Source organism: Nycticebus coucang, chromosome 11, assembly GCF_027406575.1.
Source record: "Nycticebus coucang isolate mNycCou1 chromosome 11, mNycCou1.pri, whole genome shotgun sequence".
NCBI classification, from domain to species: domain Eukaryota; kingdom Metazoa; phylum Chordata; class Mammalia; order Primates; family Lorisidae; genus Nycticebus; species Nycticebus coucang.
In genome coordinates this window covers 113,926,479-113,943,731 of record NC_069790.1, presented here as the reverse complement: position 1 = coordinate 113,943,731, position 17,253 = coordinate 113,926,479, and the positions used below count along the sequence as shown (strand labels likewise).

General features: G+C 41.8%; 1 protein-coding gene across 2 annotated transcripts; it reads right to left on the bottom strand.

Annotated features, from left to right (window-relative positions):
- Window positions 1-1,200: 1,200 nt before the first annotated feature.
- Window positions 1,201-17,030, bottom strand: CASP2 (caspase 2). Of its 2 annotated transcripts, XM_053608811.1 has the most exons (11): window positions 16,837-17,030; window positions 14,412-14,562; window positions 13,695-13,862; window positions 13,472-13,553; window positions 12,801-12,895; window positions 12,387-12,563; window positions 8,521-8,649; window positions 8,311-8,401; window positions 5,669-5,818; window positions 4,121-4,230; window positions 1,201-3,963 (listed from the first exon to the last, which is right to left on the bottom strand). In XM_053608811.1, exons 1-11 carry the CDS (start codon window positions 16,908-16,910, stop codon window positions 3,832-3,834), a joined length of 1,359 nt encoding a protein of 452 aa, XP_053464786.1. In that variant the 5' UTR covers window positions 16,911-17,030; the 3' UTR covers window positions 1,201-3,831. The 2 variants fall into 2 exon arrangements, with proteins under 2 accessions (XP_053464786.1, XP_053464787.1); XM_053608812.1 differs by lacking the exons at window positions 1,201-3,963; window positions 4,121-4,230 and adding an exon at window positions 8,165-8,225 and having other exon boundaries at window positions 5,710-5,818.
- Between the last annotated feature and the right edge of the window lie 223 nt (window positions 17,031-17,253).

The window sequence follows — 17,253 nt, the reverse complement described above, 5'->3', positions numbered from 1 at the left end:
GACTCCCTCACGGGACTGTGGGGAAGACGGAATGAAAAGCTCCACGCTCAGTGCCTACACCATGCCACTCGTCAGTTGTAGCTGTTATTAATGTTTTCCTCCTCCTCAAATTGGACACCTTTCTTTCCCTCCTAATGTCACAGTTCAAATCCGTTTTCCCACTTCTTCTATTCCTTCCTGTATTCCTTTCCCCATTAGAGGAAACAGGATGGGAAAGGGCAGCAAGGGCAGCCCCCAGCTCAGGAAGGGAGATAATTTTAGAAAAGAATCCCCTGGCAAAGGTATGTGGGGCAAGGGAACAGAGCTGTGAAATTCAACCTCATACCCTTCTTCAAGGGCGGGGGTGAGGACTGGAATCTAGCTCAGACAGATGCTGCTCTATAATAGCCCAACGTATCACACCTCTGAAAAGCTTTCCTTTCCTGAAAATCAGTTCTTACCTTACTTCTACTATTCTGGGAATTTCCTAACCTGTCCTACCCTTTGTATTCCTCCTTTGACACTATCCCACTGTTGTTTTTTTCTTGCAGTATAAGCAACCGGCTTCTATCCATTTTTCATGGCCTTTTGTCCAGTGTTCTTCACTAAATCTGCCTGCATCTGGTGCTGTGCTCCAGCTCAACTTAATCCCCTTTGCTCTTCCTTGACAGCCACCACTCCTGTTCTCCTTAAACAGGTTCCACAGCTGTTTCATCACAAACATGGCTATAGAATCTCCTATCTTTTGGTAAACCTCCACAGCCTATCTGCACCTCCACTTACCTCTCAAGAATCTGCTTTAGAAACAATGCACTCCCGTAATACCAACTTACAAGCAGCCCCTTGTTTTAATCTCTCTTGTGCTGCCTGGTAACTCTTACAATCTACATCTGCCCTAGAAACCATAAAATCCAACTAGGACCAGGTGAAAAATGGAATTCTACTATTCCCTCCCTCTCATCCTCCTACTCCAATCTGTTACTTCAGCCTCGGTCCCATAATCTAACCCAGAACCAACACTGCTTCCATTTCCGTGACTGAGAAATTCCAGACTTGACAACTGAGATGGGCCCACTTCTGCCTGTAAAAGAAGATCATGGCAGCAAAATAAGGAGGAGTCTGCAGTTCTAGGAGTGCCTTGTGAGCTGGGGAGAATGCTGCAGTGTGAGGGGCTAAGGAAATGAGAACAAGACAAAGCACTTAGAGAAACAGATTTCAGGCACACATCAGTAATAAATATGAGTATTTATTTGGCACCTGATGGCAATACAAAATCCTGGCAGTGGGAATGGAAAGGTTATTATCATTCAAATACTTCCATACTATGCTGACCCCAAGGCAGGACTTGGCAGCAAGTCTTCAAACCACCTGGCTCACAGCACAAATATTTATTGAGCACCTTGGCTACTACAGGCCTAGCACTTTGCTCAGCACCATGGGAGATAAGAAGTAAGCTGTCTCACACATGATGTGTCCTCAAGTAGCTAAAAATACCAGTGGATTAAAAAAAAAAAAAAAAAACACGTAGTAAAACATAAGGGTACAAATACTAAACATGTATACTGGCAAAAGGGAAATTCTATCAAACGAGGGATTTTAGCTGGGATTAGCTTGCTTCCTTCCTTCATTCATTCAACAAACATTTACTGAAGACTTACTATCTGCCAGGCACTGGGTACATATTGGTAAATCAAAAAAAAAAAAAAGATTTTTGCCCTCATTTATAGTCAGTAAAGAGGAAAGAGAAATGAACAAGTAAAACAAGCAAATATATAATTATAAATTGCAATGAAGGTAACAAGATGTAGTAATAGAGACACAGGAAAAGATGTGCTTAGAAACACAATGGCCCAGGGCCATCCTGCATAAGAAAGTGGCATTTAAATCCAGACTTAAAGAATAAAGATGCCACCTAAGGCAAAAGTGGTGGGGCTGGAGAGCTCAAAAGGGCAAGAGGAGGGCAGGAAAGAATTCAAAACGTTGGGACACTGAGAGGAGGCCCTTGGGGCTTAAGTGCAGTGAGATATCACCATTTAATGATATTGTAGGGGAAGGCAAGCGCGAGATCTCACAAACCAAGGTAAAGAGTTCAATTTTTAACAACACATAATAGGAAGTGCTAAAGGAGTTCCAGCCAGACATGATCAGATTTATATAGGAGAACCTCCATGGCTGACCACCTCCTAAATTGACCTGATTTTCATAGACTAGACATGCACCACATGTACACAGTCAGCCTCGTTCCTTATGTGGCCACCTCTGTATATTGACCAGTTTGTTACAGCCCCTTCGATGGTTACAACTTACTGAGAGGGTCTATTGTATTAAAAAAAGCAAAACCAAGACTGGGCGTGGTGGCTCATGCCTGTAATCCCAGCATTTGGGAGGCCGAGGCAGGTGGAGTTCAAGACCAGCCTAAACAAGAGTGAGACCCTGTCTCTGAAAAATAGCCAGGCGTTGAAGTGGGCACCTGTAGTCCCAGCTGCTTGGGCTGAGGCAAGAGGATCACTTGAACCCAAGAGTTTGAGGTTGCTGTGAGCTAAGACGCCACATACTCTACGGAGGGTGACAAAGTGAGACTCTGTCACAAAAAATAAAATAAAATTAAAAATTAAAAAAAAAAAAACCCAAACTACTGTTATGTGGAGAACAGATTGGAGGGGGTGAGAGTGAAAGTACTGAAAGAACAGTAAAGTTTCAGATAAGTAGGGATAAAGGTTTCTAGGTTAATGGAGCAACATGTACAGCAAAGGCCTTGATGAAATAAAGGCTAAAATCAAAGGGGAGTTTAATAGCAAAGCAGAAAGCAGGAAGGAGGCATATTACATCTTTGAGTGGCCAGACAATCCAGTGAAATAATATTTTGGACAGATTGGTGGCAGCAAACAGGATGAAATGAAGGTAAAGAGCAGGGAGGCATAAAGCAGGGAGCTAGAACTGGAAAAGCTCTTCCAGAAACCCGAATACGCAGTACAGGCTGGCTGAATGAAAGAGAGAGGGACATTTCAAAGGAAGGAACAAGAGAGTACGGCAGGAGGCTACAGTCTGAGGACGGACACTACTCTTCCTGGCCTTCCGTGACATTCCCTGCAAGGCTGGTTTCAGTAACAAAGCTTAGAAAAAGAATGGCCGAGGATTGATTTTTGAGATGTCTATGAGCAAAAACCGGCAAGGTACAGATAGGAGGCACTCATACCTAATTCTCAGGAAAGGCAGGGTGCTTTGAATCCAGAGGAGCCAAGGTCCTTCCACTGGGTGGCCCTGCAGTACTGATGGGAACGCACAGGCCTCTTTCTCGCACACACAATGGCAGAGTGTGTCTCTAGTCAGTGCTGCCTCTTTAAAGCCAAATGAAAACATCCACATTAAATTTGGACACCTTCCAAACTTTCACTCTGGAACAAATGGGGCTGGGGATAGGAAATAAAGGAAAGATAGTACATGGTCTTTGAGACATCTTAACTAATGTAATAAAAGCAATTTCCAAAGTGCTACCTACAAAGCCTTGGGGGCAGGAAGTGAACACAAACATGGAGAAAAACCCACATGTCCTCTCCCCATGACACACTGTATTTACAATGTCACTTGTCAGGCTCTTCAACTGCAGCCAAAATATTCCTAGCAACAAGACCAACAAGAGCCAGATCCACAGAGAAAGAGCTTCACAGAGGAGGAGCTGGCTTGGAGTTCTATACTCAAAGGCGGAGATGATGGGCAGAGGAACCAAGCCTGGGAGACTCCCACATCCCTGAGGGGAAAGAACAGAAATCCTGTATCCTGAAGAGAAAAGGCTCTATCACACCTCCTGTGATCCAGTGGCTTCCATCTGGCATGTATAATAGGGAGGTGGCATCACGTGGGAGCATGTCCTGGAAACAGGTACAGGTGACGGCACAAAGTGCTACAGTACTCAGACATCTCTTTACATCGGTGGAACTCCGTGCCAGGGGCATAGCCTTCACGCTCCTTGATAAGCGCATTCACCTGAAGGGCAAAATAAATGAACCCAAGTCTGAGAATCTCATGTTTTCATTATAGCAGCACAAGAAGGGTAAGGAAACAATGAAAAAGAATGCAAAAAAGGAAGGAGGCAGAACACTAGACTTGTACAGGCTCAAGGAGCCCATCTCAGCCAATTTACCTTGACCAGCATGTCGGCCACGTGCATGTCACAAGCTCTCTCAGAGAATACTTGGGTGAGGGCCTCAATGTACCAGGAACCCCTTTTGGTGTTCCGCATGGCGGCAGTCCCTGCAACCAGAAGACCATGAAGTATAGTGTGAAGGTGATGGAGCACTCTCACAGATGGACTTCACAAACAAGACTTCTACAGAACCTGTACCCTCCCCATTCCAAGAGCCCAGCATGAGAAATTCAAGTCTAGGAGACAGCATACTCTTTCAGATTATAAGCAAACCTGGGAGATATTGTGGGTTCAGTTCCAGACCATGGCAATAAAGCGAATATTGTAATAAAGGAAGTCACACAAACTTTTTGGTTTCTTAATGTATATAAAAGTTACATTTACATGGTACTGTAGTCTACTAAGTATGCAATCATATTTTGTCTAAAAAGACAATATACCTTAACAAAAAATATTTTATGGCTAACAAATGCTAACAAAGACACAAAGTAAGTTTGTGTCACCAGTTTGAGGAAAATATTTCAAATTGTATATAAAACCAGTGCATGGTGCCTGATGATTGCATTAATGTACATAGCTATGATTTAATTAAAAAAAAAAAAAAAAAGACACAAAGTAAGCACATGTAGTTACAAAAAGGTCATCAAGGTTCGGAGTCTGTAATTCAGCGGCTAGGGAGTCAACCACATACACCAGAGCTGTCAGGTTTGAACCCAGCCTGTATGTCAAACAACAACCAAAAAATAGCTGGGCATTGTGGCAGGCACCTGTAGTCCCAGCTACTTGGGAGGCTGAGGCAACAGAATCACTTAAGCCCAAGAGCTTGAGATTGCTGTGAGTTGTGACACCACAGCACTCTACCAAGGGCGACATAGTAAGAGTCTGTCCCAAAAAAACAAAAACCCCCCAAAAGATCATCAATAGACCTGCTTAATATAGGGTTGCCACAAACTTTCGATTTGTAAAAAACACAACACAGGTTGAACATCCCACATCTGAAAATCCAAATGCTTCAAACATGTGAACCTTTTTGAGCATGAATATGATGTTCTAAGGATATACTCAATGGAGAATTCTGAACTTAGAATTTTTGGATTTGCAATGCTCTATCAGTTAAGTACATAAAAATATTCAGGCCAGGCGTGGTGGCTTATGCCTGTAATCCTAGCACTTGGGAGCCCAAGGCAGGAGGATTGCCTGAGTTCATAGCTTTGAGACCAGCCTGAGGCAGAATGAGACCCTGTCTCTAAAAATAGCTGGGCGTTGTGGCAGCATCTGTTGTCCCAGCTACTTGGGAGGCTGAGGCAAGAGAATCGCTTGAGCCCAAGAGTTTAAGGTTGCTGTGAGCTATGAGGACGGCACTTTACCAAGGGCAGCAAAGTGAGACTCTGTCTAAAAAAAAAAAAAAAAAAATTCCAAAATTAAAAAAAGAAAAAAAATCTGAAACACTTCGATCCCAAGCACTTCAGATAAGAGTTATTCAACCTGAATCTCTAAACTATAGTAACACAAGATATGACTGTACTCTTTTGGAATTAAAAATACCTTTGAGGCAGGCGTAGCCACATATCATGTCTGAGCGAGTGGGCAGTCTCATCTTCAGCAACTCTTCTTTACCAGCATCACTCTCCTCACACCCAGGGGATCCTGTGTGGTTCTTTCCATCTTGCTGGTCAACTCCATGGTCAGTCTCATCTGTACAAAGGCAGACAAAATGGGCAAAGATGTTACTTCCTCTCATCTCTCCTGGACCTGTCAAAAGGCAAGTGTAAGTTCCTCACAACCTTGAACAGGAAGAGCCATTTCCAGCTATGCCTTCAACCTACGGCTGGTAAAAAAAAAAAAAAAAAAAGACCATTACTCTCCAGCATGCATCCATCACCCAGAGAGTGCCGCCTACAGGTCAGGCACCATGCTTAAGCACAAGCACACAGGAAGTCGGAGCACTTTCCTTTCTGTGTAAGACAGGAAAAATGCCATATCAAATACTCCTTATAAATGGAATTAAAAATCTTCTAAGTCCATGGCTTACTTGTTTAATTAGCAATACACCTGGAAGTCACAGTAGTTTTTATTGTAGTACACAATGAAATACAGATATTTACCTTTATTACATAAATAAGAGAAAAACCAGTTAACAAATGACAAATATGGTTACTACATATATGTAAAATTCACAACCTCAAACTATGTATCAATTAAAAAATTATAAAACTAAGAATCATCAGCTGTTTCTAAGGTAGTTGTTTGTATTTTTGATTCAGATAACTTGTAAAAATTTCTCCTTATCCTGATCCAATACTGTATATATCTCCAAACATGGGAGCAAATGCACACACATCTTTATTTTGCTAGCAATGATTCCTAAAGGAAATATGCCAAGCTGAATGTGTCCCTCAAGAGAAAGGAAAACTCTCCTGCTTTCCTTCATGTGGCAGATCTCTTAATCAATGAATGATACTGGTTCTTTCATCATTAATATCCCCATATCTGTTTTCTATATCTGCTGCTAGACTTAATCAGGCAGGTTAATTTCCATCCGTTTACTCCACATGTGTAAGTGCTATGGTATATCAAACAGTGCTCTGGAAGTGGGGACACACTAGGGAATGAATGAACAGTTAAGTTCCTGTACCACATGCTCTTTCCTTAGGGCAGCTCCCACCATGGCAAGCAACCCTTCTGGAAAAAAAGTCTATCACATTATTTCTTACTTAAAGCTTCCAAAAGCTCCATACTATTATCTGAAGTCTAGAACTACTCAATGTGACCAGGCACAGCTTACTACATACCTACACAGATACTCAGTTTTTAATTACATGTGGATGTTTTTTTGAGAGGGGTGAATGCCCCTGTAAGCTTGTTGTGCTTTTCATGTTGCAGTGTCACTTTTCCTGTGAAAGACTATTTGCTATTCCACAAATACATAAATCATGTTATTCTGGGTCCAAATTAAACTTTAAACTATGCATAGAATCTCTTCAAACTAACTTCACCCTTGCTTACATGACGCCTCTGAATTAGTCTCAAGCTACTTCTGTGTATTTGCTGTTTTTCTGGTAGGCTCCTCACGGAGGCTACATTTTCTTTTGCTTTTGTGGTAGCATCTAGTGCAGTTCTAGTTATGTTATAGAACCTCCACAAAACATATTTTACAGAAATGTTAGATTAGGAGGATATTAGTAGACATTTACATTTGGCCACACAATAGATTTTAAAAAGTAATTATTTGAATGTTTGGACAAAATGATGTTTAAAACACACTATAAGCCCTCTGAGGGCACTGATCATGTGATAAAGTTATAGCTACCACTTTCTGTGGATTTAGTATGAGGCAGGTATAGTACTAAGGCAACCCTTAAATGCATAATTCTATTTAGTGGTCACAGCGACCTCATGAAGTAGGTACAATGACTATACTTTCTGTTATGGATGTGGAGGCATGTCATGTAACTTTTCTAACAGAACTAGTAAGTGGTAGAGCCAGAATTTGACTCTAAAGTTAGAGCTCTTAATTATTATTATTTTCCTCCAGGGTGAGGAGTATGCCTGTGTGTCTTTTGAGCCTTGTCCTGCAGTACTGGCTGAAAGGGGTAAAGCAGACTGCATGCAAAAAAGAAAAGGGACAGAGGCAGCTCAGGAAAGAGGAAGAGTCTTTTGGCTGATGTGGATTCCATACTGCTATCCTGCAAAGTCCATGAATGATAAAGACAAGAAGGAGGTGAGAGCGGACATGTAGGTGAACAGAGAAGTAAAAGGAGCAAGTGGAAAAAGGGAAGAGAAACGGAGTAAGAAAAGAAGAAGGAGACAAAAAGAAAGGGCCAGGAAAAAGAGACAGATTGAAATCCATAACCTGAATGAGTAACAAAGTGCATCAGAGTTAATAAGCATAGACACAAATAAGAACTCTCGGAAAAGAAGGCAAGGACACTGACAAGAGAATCCTGAGAACAGGATATGGTGGTGCACAGAGAGCTGACCAGCCTGAGAGCCATGGGCTGCCCAAGTCCCAGCACACCCCATGCATTGGGAGACACTTACAGAGCAAAAGAGGCGGTGGCAGCAGTGAACAGAAGGAGGTGCCCAAGGGATCCAATAGCACCTGAGAGGAGCAAATAGGAAAGTGAGAGCTGGTGGGAGGCTGCCCAGGAGCCACCACCCAGGTGCTGGTCTGCCAGGGCACTCACCTCCACGGCAGGCCTGGATGAAGAACATTTTTGGCTTGTTCTGTAGGCTGGGGCAGTTGGCATTATCAAAGAGCCGAAAAACCTCTTGTAGCTGCCAGAAAGAAACAAGGAAGAATGGAATTTAAGTAGTGAATAGAGCCTCCTGAAGTCCTACACATACAATAGCAGCCATTCCTGCAAAGATGGGCCAATTTCAATAGTTATCCGCACCTGGAGCAGTTTGCCGTCCACACCATAGATGGCACCCTCCACACCATGCGAGAGGAGTGCCACGATGCAGGAGTCCGTAACACGGTGTGCAGGTAACTGGGCAAACTTCTGGAGTTTCTCTTGCATTTCCTAGAAGAAAGGCAACTTTTAATGTTGTTCACTGCAATTAGCACCAATATAAGCACCAATCTTGGCTTCTGTTTGAAACCCCAAGCTATTAGAAGATAAAATACTTTATGTATATTCTACGGTCAATGATTAAGTCAGAGATCCTTAGAGAGACTAAAAAAAGCTATGAAGTCACCAGAAAAAAGCACAAGACTTCAGGTACAACTCACTGAGATGGGTGAAGAACTCCTGTATTACAGTAAGTGACTAATGAAACTAATCAAGAACTCATCAGCTTTAATTCATTTCCTGGTCATAACTACATCACAGCAATTGCCCTTATATAAATCAATAGCAAAAGGGAACCACCAGGAGAGCTGTGAACGAATAACATATCTCTTCAGCAATAAGAAAATAAACTGCTCTGAGACACAGGATTAAGAACATCGTGATAGTAGTGGAGGGCAGTACTTGCACGCTGGTTTCTGATTGTAAGCATCTAAGAGAGAGTGATTTTATGCCAGCATAAAATACTTTGTTCAGGCAAGGGCATAATACACAGGGGGATTCTGTCCAGGGCACTGAATACACATAAAAACTCTGGAGTCAGAACCATCTAGGTTTAAAACCTGTATTCATAAATTGGAACAAGTTATTTAGCCCCTCAAGGCTCCTATTTCCACTGTGCAAAAAAAAATAATTATAGGTAAATTTTCTCTAAGTTGGTGAAGATTAAGATAACTGTGTTTAGAAAGGACTTATCACTATGTCTAGCACAAATTGCAGTTATCATTATAATATGCATGACAAAGAAACCTATTACTGGTCAACCTTATAGTCCAACTTAAGAATCTTGCACTAAGTTGCCATACATGAATACTACTACCATGAGCATTTGGTTCACTGCACAGAAAGTTATACTGTACACAAAAAATAGTATAATGATTTGGCACAAATTTTTAAAACCACGGCTCTTTGTACTACTCAGAACAGCGAGGAAATAAGTTCATTTTACTATAAATTTGAATGAAATACAATGAAGATGAATATGCTGCCTAGGCAAAACAGATACAGCACACAAATATTTAGCATTTACCATGCACACTCCCAAAATAAAAAGCATATTTATATAATATAAATGTTTATATAATATACTTATATAATATAAATGTTATATTATATAAATATAAATATTTGGTCCCTAAAGCAGCAAAAACAGCATTACCTAGGAACTGATAAGAAATGTGAAATCCAGGGCCTCAGCAAACTGCGTTTAAAGCTGTCCAGGTGATTCTGAGATGTTAATGTGTCAGACCCATTAATCTAAATACTTCTGCTTACAGATCACTGAGACATAATTATATAAAATATGCAAAAGTCTACAACGTAGTTGAAAATGAAGAAAATGGTTTTGTTGAAAAAGCATATTTTCTGAGTAAACAGAAACCATAATAATGGAATTCTTTTTCTTTTTTTGAGACAGAGTCTCACTCTTTTGCCCGGGGTAGAGTGCCACAGAGTCATAGCTTATAGCAACCTCAAATTCATGGGTTCAAGCTATCCTCTTCCCTCAGTCTCCTAAGTAGCTGGGACTATAGGCACCTACCACAACACCTGGTTATTTTTTTTTTTTTTAAGAGACGGGGTCTTGCTGTTGCTCAGGCTGGTCTCGAATTCGTAAGCTCAAGCAATCCACCTGCCTGAGCTGCTCGGAGTGCTAAGATTACAGATGTGAACTTCACCACGCCCAGCCTAATAATGGTATTCTAAAGATAATAAAAAATATCAAAAATGCATTTGTTTTGAGAATATCTGCACCTGCCTAATAATGGAATTCTTAAGGCAATAAAAGATATCAAAAATGCATTTGTTTTGGGAATATTTTACTGTGAATGTTCCCCTGGGGGGTTGACCATAATAAAATTTAACATACTGTTCAAGAAGTTAATTTTGCTCAAAGAAGTGAACACAAATTATATACTTTGGCACCTAATCATGAGCATTTTTTTGTTTTTGAGACAGAGTCTCACTATGTTGCCCTTGGTAGTGTGCCGTGGTGTCACAGCTCACAGCAACCTCGAACTCTTGGGCTTAAGCAATTCTCTGGCATCAGCCTCTCAAGTAGCTGGGACTACAGGTGCTCGCCACAATGCCTGGCTATTTTTTTGTTGCAGCTGTCATTGTTGTTCAGTTGGCCCAGCCAGGTTTGAACCCGCCAGCCTGGGTGTATGTGGTCGGCATCCTATCCACTGAGCTACAGGCAATGCCTAATCATGAGCTTTTTGAACTTAATGACATTATAAGTCAGTAAATAGAGAACAAAACCCAAAATAGAGCACAAACATTTTGTAACTGAACTTAGTAAGACTAAATCAATCAACAAATGGGGATTAATCATTTGGAGGAACTTTTCCACAAGGAACATGGATTAAAATAGTATCTTTAGGTTTATTTCTTATACAATTACGGCACTTCTATAATGGAAGGGCTCTGACCTCTTGCACATATTTTGGCTCTGGGTTTGGGCATACATGTGAAGAGAACAATCAGTAAATCCTCTGCAATTACAAGTAAAACTCTACGGTAGCTGCATTTTCCAGCCATGACCCAAGGCTTGTCCCTACATTTTCCAAGTACTGTCACCCAAATGCAACTTAAAAATAATTAAAAGAAAATCTGCCACATTAAAATGTACTTCATTTCCCCTAATACATAATAAATTGTAATTCTAGAACTAGCAACCTCATCAGGTAGATGCAATAAAAATCTGATGACAAAGAAAAACAAAAACATATTTGGGCAGTGGGAATACCAGCATTCTCTCCAGCACTGTGAAGGGAAGAAGATTTTTCTAAGTCTCATTATAATATTTTCTACTTTTATCTCTCTAGCCTCGGCAACAGAGTAAGACTATCTCAAAAAATGATATTGGCTCGGCACCTGTAGCTCAAGTGGCTAGGGCATCAGCCACACACACCTGCCAAACAATGACAACTCCAACCAAAAAATAGCCAGGAGTTGTGGCGGGTGTCTGTAGTCCCACCTACTTGGGAGGCTGAGGCAAGAGAATCGCTTTAGCCCAAGATTTTGAGGTTGCTGTGAACTGTTAATGCCATGGCACTCTACCCAGGGCTTGAGACTCTGTCTCAAAAAAAAAAAAAAAAAAAAAAGATGTTACCCAGTAATAATCCCTCATGAAAATGCTTATGATTTGTGGGAATCTAGTCCAGAGGTAAGATATGACTTACGGCCACACAAATGGTAACAATAATTTCCTCATATGTTCAATCATTAGTATTTATAGGGATACTTCTAGCAAACCTTCATTTGTAAGATTTTGATATGCTAAAATAATCTTTTAAATAATAATTGGACTCCCAAGTAGCAATAACAACCAAGAAGTCAATGTCTTGGTTTGTAAATCTTAAAAATATCTTTTCTGAGTTGGTTAGGATGAATCTCAGTGTCTCATCACTTTCTTAGTTATTGGGAATTAAGTTTCTGAACAAGTGAGACCTAACCCTGGATTATTATCCTCTGAAAGCAGAGCTACCCAGAGATGTCAACCCTGAAACAGCTAGCAGGCCCTGATTCTTCTTTTGCAAGATGAGAAGCATAACAGAGTTGAGTAAAAAGGTAAGGAGAGTAAATGATTTTATGATATATTCCAGTAGGCACAGGAGAAACAGCTAGCTGTCTTTGGCCCCAAAATGTTCCCCAGTCCTAATTTACATGTTAGTTTTTCCTGCCTTAAATACCTGTGTAGTCTGGTCATGTAGGACATGGACATCGTAGCCCAAAAGCTTGAAGAGGGTGACTAGAGTACTGTGGTCCACATCCCCTCCAGAACGAAATTCCAAGTCTTTCTCTCCAGTGAAGCGCACATTGCTCAGCACCAGTGCCAGCCCACGAGGCCGAGACTGCAACCTATAGGCCTGGGGAGGAAACCCAGTAAAATCATGAGCCTCCTGAATAGATATTAAAAAAAAAAGGATATCATATTCTCCTTAACTTACCCAGGGGAAATAGGTAAGTGCCCAGGGAAGGCACTCCATCAACAATAACTTTTTCACTAATAACACAGTAAGGAAATGCACATGCAAACTAGGTTCAGATCCCCAGGAAGGACATCTCCTTCCCTAACTTTTTTCCTCTTGTCATGTAAAACTCACCAGCTGGTAGTGTGTCTGATAAAATTCAGGAGTGCAAGGCTTCACCTGAAGGCAAGGAGGACCATCTCCATTATCTAAGTAGTGTTCCACAGTATCTGTGGTATAAACAGAAAGCCAAAAAGCTAGTATACTAATCTAAGCATCAATCCTAGTATATCACTATAACTTCAGGCTTCCCCCTGAACTAGGGTTTTGATAAATACTATTTCCATATTCTGTAAATTCCATAAAGGCAGAGACTATGTTAGCTCTAGCTCACACAGTGCTCACAACTGCACTTAGCTTGCATGTAGTAGGTACCCAATTCATTGAATGGTTGAAGGGGGTTATCTGATAAAAGCCTGGTAGGTTTTTACTAGGCTATGCAATCAGCAAGCCCCAAACATAGTCTTTTCTCACTGTGCTTTATAGAGGACACAGGCCAATAATGTGTAGAAATATCCTACCCATACCAGTTGCTCAAAGGGCCAATTACCATATAAAATAATGTGTGTGATGTAAGGGAAATGAGCCAAACTAATACCCCATATATACTGTCCTGCTAGCCCCTAACAAATTCTGGGAGAACTGTTCCCAATATAAAATATGCCTCAAGTTAGGGCACAGCCAGATTATCAGTCAAGAAAACGGAAGTCAATCTGTGGGACATCTTTTATCTCATTAATTCTTACCTGTTGACAGGCGGAGCTGCTTGTGAGGAGGACAGGACTCACACACTGGGTAAGGGAGACTCAAGTCATAGTCACAGCTCAACTGTAAGAAATCAGGACTCACGATGACAGACCTTAAGGTAATAATCCAGTCCAATTAAAATCTTGTTGCCCCCACCCTGCCTCAAAAATTCCTCTCAAGCTAAATTAACCCTTCCCAACACACATTTCTAGATCTCCATACCGGTGGGGATGCACGCTGAAGACCAGAGAGGGTTGTGAGCAACATACACTCTAGGTGGCCCTGCTTGGTCTCCCTCAGTGCTGCACAGAAAGCATCAAAAGCTTCAGGACCTCTCTTGGGCAGCAAGTTGAGGAGTTCCACATTCTGGCTGAAACTGCCCACTTTGGCCTAAAACCGAAGAATAAAACATAAATCTTATTTACTTTATCTGACTACAATTTTATTTCTTTCCATGAGCTTATTAGTATCCTCATCCATCTCAAGAATTCCTTTTGGGCGGCGCCTGTGGTTCAGTGAGTAGGGCGCCGGCCCCATATGCCGAGGGTGGCGGGTTCAAACCCAGCCCCGGCCGAACTGCAACAACAACAACAACAAAAAAAAATAGCCGGGCGTTGTGGTGGGCGCCTGTAGTCCCAGCTGCTCGGGAGGCTGAGGCAAGAGAATCACATAAGCCCAAGAGCTGGAGGTTGCTGTGAGCCGTGTGACGCCACGGCACTCTACCAAGGGCAGTAAAGTGAGACTCTGTCTCTACAAAAAAGAATTCCTTTTATAAGAAAAGTTCTTCCCATTATCATTGAATTACATAGTTTTTCAGTTAAATACTCTGAAATAGAAAGGCATTTCCAATTTCTTAATAAGGTACAATATCCTTTCCATAATTTGTCAGGCTCCACAATCAATTTATATTCTTAACTTCTCTCTTTTGTGTCTAGATACCTGGATGAGCTCCCTCATTTCCAAGGTGATAATGTCCTTCTCCAGAAGATGTTCTAATAGCTCACTCAGCAATAGCTGTTTGGCTAGCACCACTCGGTTCTTTTTTAGAGTTTCCTGATGGTCAGGGTGCATGCCGTACACTCCCAATGTCCTATAGATAAAAGGTAGAGGGAAAGGCTGTCAAATAACACAATCTGGCACAGAAGAGTGGAGTGGAAGAGGCATGGGTAGAAAGAACAGGATTTATAATAACCAAGATGAGGCATATTTTACTGAATCTGGTTAAACCAATCATGTATTAAGCAGTAACATGAGACCAGTAGAGATGAATAGTTTAACTAGCAGAGGTAAATACCTATTTTAATCAAAATAATACACTCAGGGCGGCGCCTGTGGCTCAAAGGAGTAGGGCGCTGGCCCCATATACCAGAGGTGGCAGGTTCAAACCCAGCCCCGGCCAAAAACTGCAAAAACAAACAAACAAACGAAAAAACAAAATAATACATTCAAGCACATATATATTCATATTTATTAGGCTGCTGAAAATGATATAAGTTTAAAATAATTTTGTCTAAGGAATAAAACAACACAATCAATATAATCTGAAATAACTTAAAGAGTTAAAAAAATAAAGATGAAATTATTTTGGTAACTTAGTTTACTAAGGTTATATTTATTTCAAAGATTCCTTAGCTTTGCTACTGGCTTGCAAAGAGATTATCTTCTACTTAGGCACTAAAAAACCCCGATTTTCAATGTACATTATCTACACATCTAGTTTATATAAATCCAGAGCTCTCCAATCTGTTTAGTCAGTTTCCAAATGCATAACACCACTTAAGAGCCTGATAGCAATGAAAAATATAATAACTTTAGTTTATAAATTAAATGCCTATTTAAAAATCTATCTTCTTTGCAAAGATTTTGAAATGCAGGGGTAAATTTTTGCATCTTAGAATCAGTGAAATATCATGCATCTATAGGATGGATGTATTCGAATTAGAGATGTACCTGGGTTAGAGATTTGGAGGGAAAGCAGGGCCTTGCAGAACTGAGAGACCCAAGATTGGAGCAGGTGGGATTTCAAGGCAGAGAAAGTGCGTTGGAAGCAGCCAACAAATTTTGAGTTTGGGACAGTGAGTGTGAAACTCCATTTTAACTTTAGTTTTACTGTAACATTTCTGCTACCCCAAACCTTCAGTAAAAACCTGCTACATCGTCATCTACATAAATCAAAAACCCCATCACCTGAAACACAATAAAGTAGTAAATCAAAAACCCCATCACCTGAAACACAATAAAGTAGTAACAGTGATGACATAAAAGGAACTCTGGTAGAAATAAAATAACATTGCAGCTGGCTGCTGAGTATTTCCCCAGAATACATAACCAATGGTGGAGCAATTTCCTTTAGTTTACCAGTGGCATTTTCTTCTTAAAACTTTATCTTCTCTTGGTTTCCATGACACCATTTTCTATGACTACCCTCTCTGTTCATTTTTCCTTTAAAGGGTCTTTGGCCTGCAGTTAATGTTGATATTCTATTAGTACTACCCCTCAAAGAGCCTCTCCCTAGGCAATATCATTATACTCACAACTTACTAACTTCCAGTTCTTAACTCTCTCAGGTTCCAAACAAATTTTCAATTAACAAATACTCTTTAATTTTATCTCAAGTATTATTCACTCTCCGTACAACTAACTCTAGATATTATGAGGAGAATCTTAAATGTGAATGTTCCAAAAGTTTCCATTTAGAATTTGGGGACACACCTGGAAAGGAAGGAGGGAGTAGAGAAAAAGTCCTTAGGTCTTGATTATGTGTCCTTCTGCAGTTTTCCATTCTGAAGACCTAGACTAAACTGGGTGTAGGCCAGGAGGCATTGATGTCTGCCTTGAAATAGAATGACAAGGGTATAGGCAGAGACGAAGCCACAGGAACCTCTTCCTCCACGGTCAGCCTGTGCTGACTTCTTTGAAAGTCTGATTATACGAAAAGCAACGTAGGTCCTGATACTGTCGATACAAATCAAATGCCCATCAGGCAGAGCACCGAGATCTACAGACCGTACAATGTTTTTTTAAGGTAACAGAGAATAGTCCCTTTTAAGGAAAAGACAGAGCATCTTCAAGAAAAGCCGAAGCCGAAATCTGGCAGGACTGCCAAGAGGATCTCATATTCACAACCCCCTGGGCTGGACGAAGGAAGGTTGGGGTAGTCACTGCCCACGAGGGACTGGGCCAATAGGCACGCCCGCGCTCCCCGACCCGGACTTAGGCTCCGATCCGCTCGGCAGGGCCTCCCACCCTTGGCAGGAAGGGTGGACTCGGCTGCTTTTAGGAAACCCAAGGGGAGGGGGCAGCAGGGCCGGTGTTCCCCTTCCTTGGGCTCCACTAAGAACCCCCAGAACCCTTCCCCACTCACCTGCGCCCCCTGTCAGCGGCCATTAACCCCTTCTGTTGGAGCGCAGGCAAGGAACCAGCGCTCGGCGCGGCCATTTCCCGCTTTTCCCGGGCTACGCGTGCACCGCCCACAACCCAAACAAACAGTGGGCCGGCGCTTCCCCCACATCCCTCCCCTAGCCTACGACGCACACTGCGCCTGCGTCTTGCCTTCGCCCCGCCCCTTCACGGTGCGTGCGCAGGCGTAGAATTCTCATGGTGGTCACGCCATCCAATAGGATGCCGGAAAGCACTCGGCGGAAAGGGAAGGGGCGGAGAAAGAGCGAGGGGAGGGCTCTACCTACTTGGGAATCCGATTGGTTGTAGATTCCCGCGGAAATCACCCTGGCACCACCCACCCCTCCTGCTCAGTCTTTTGTAGTCAAGTCACCAAAACAGG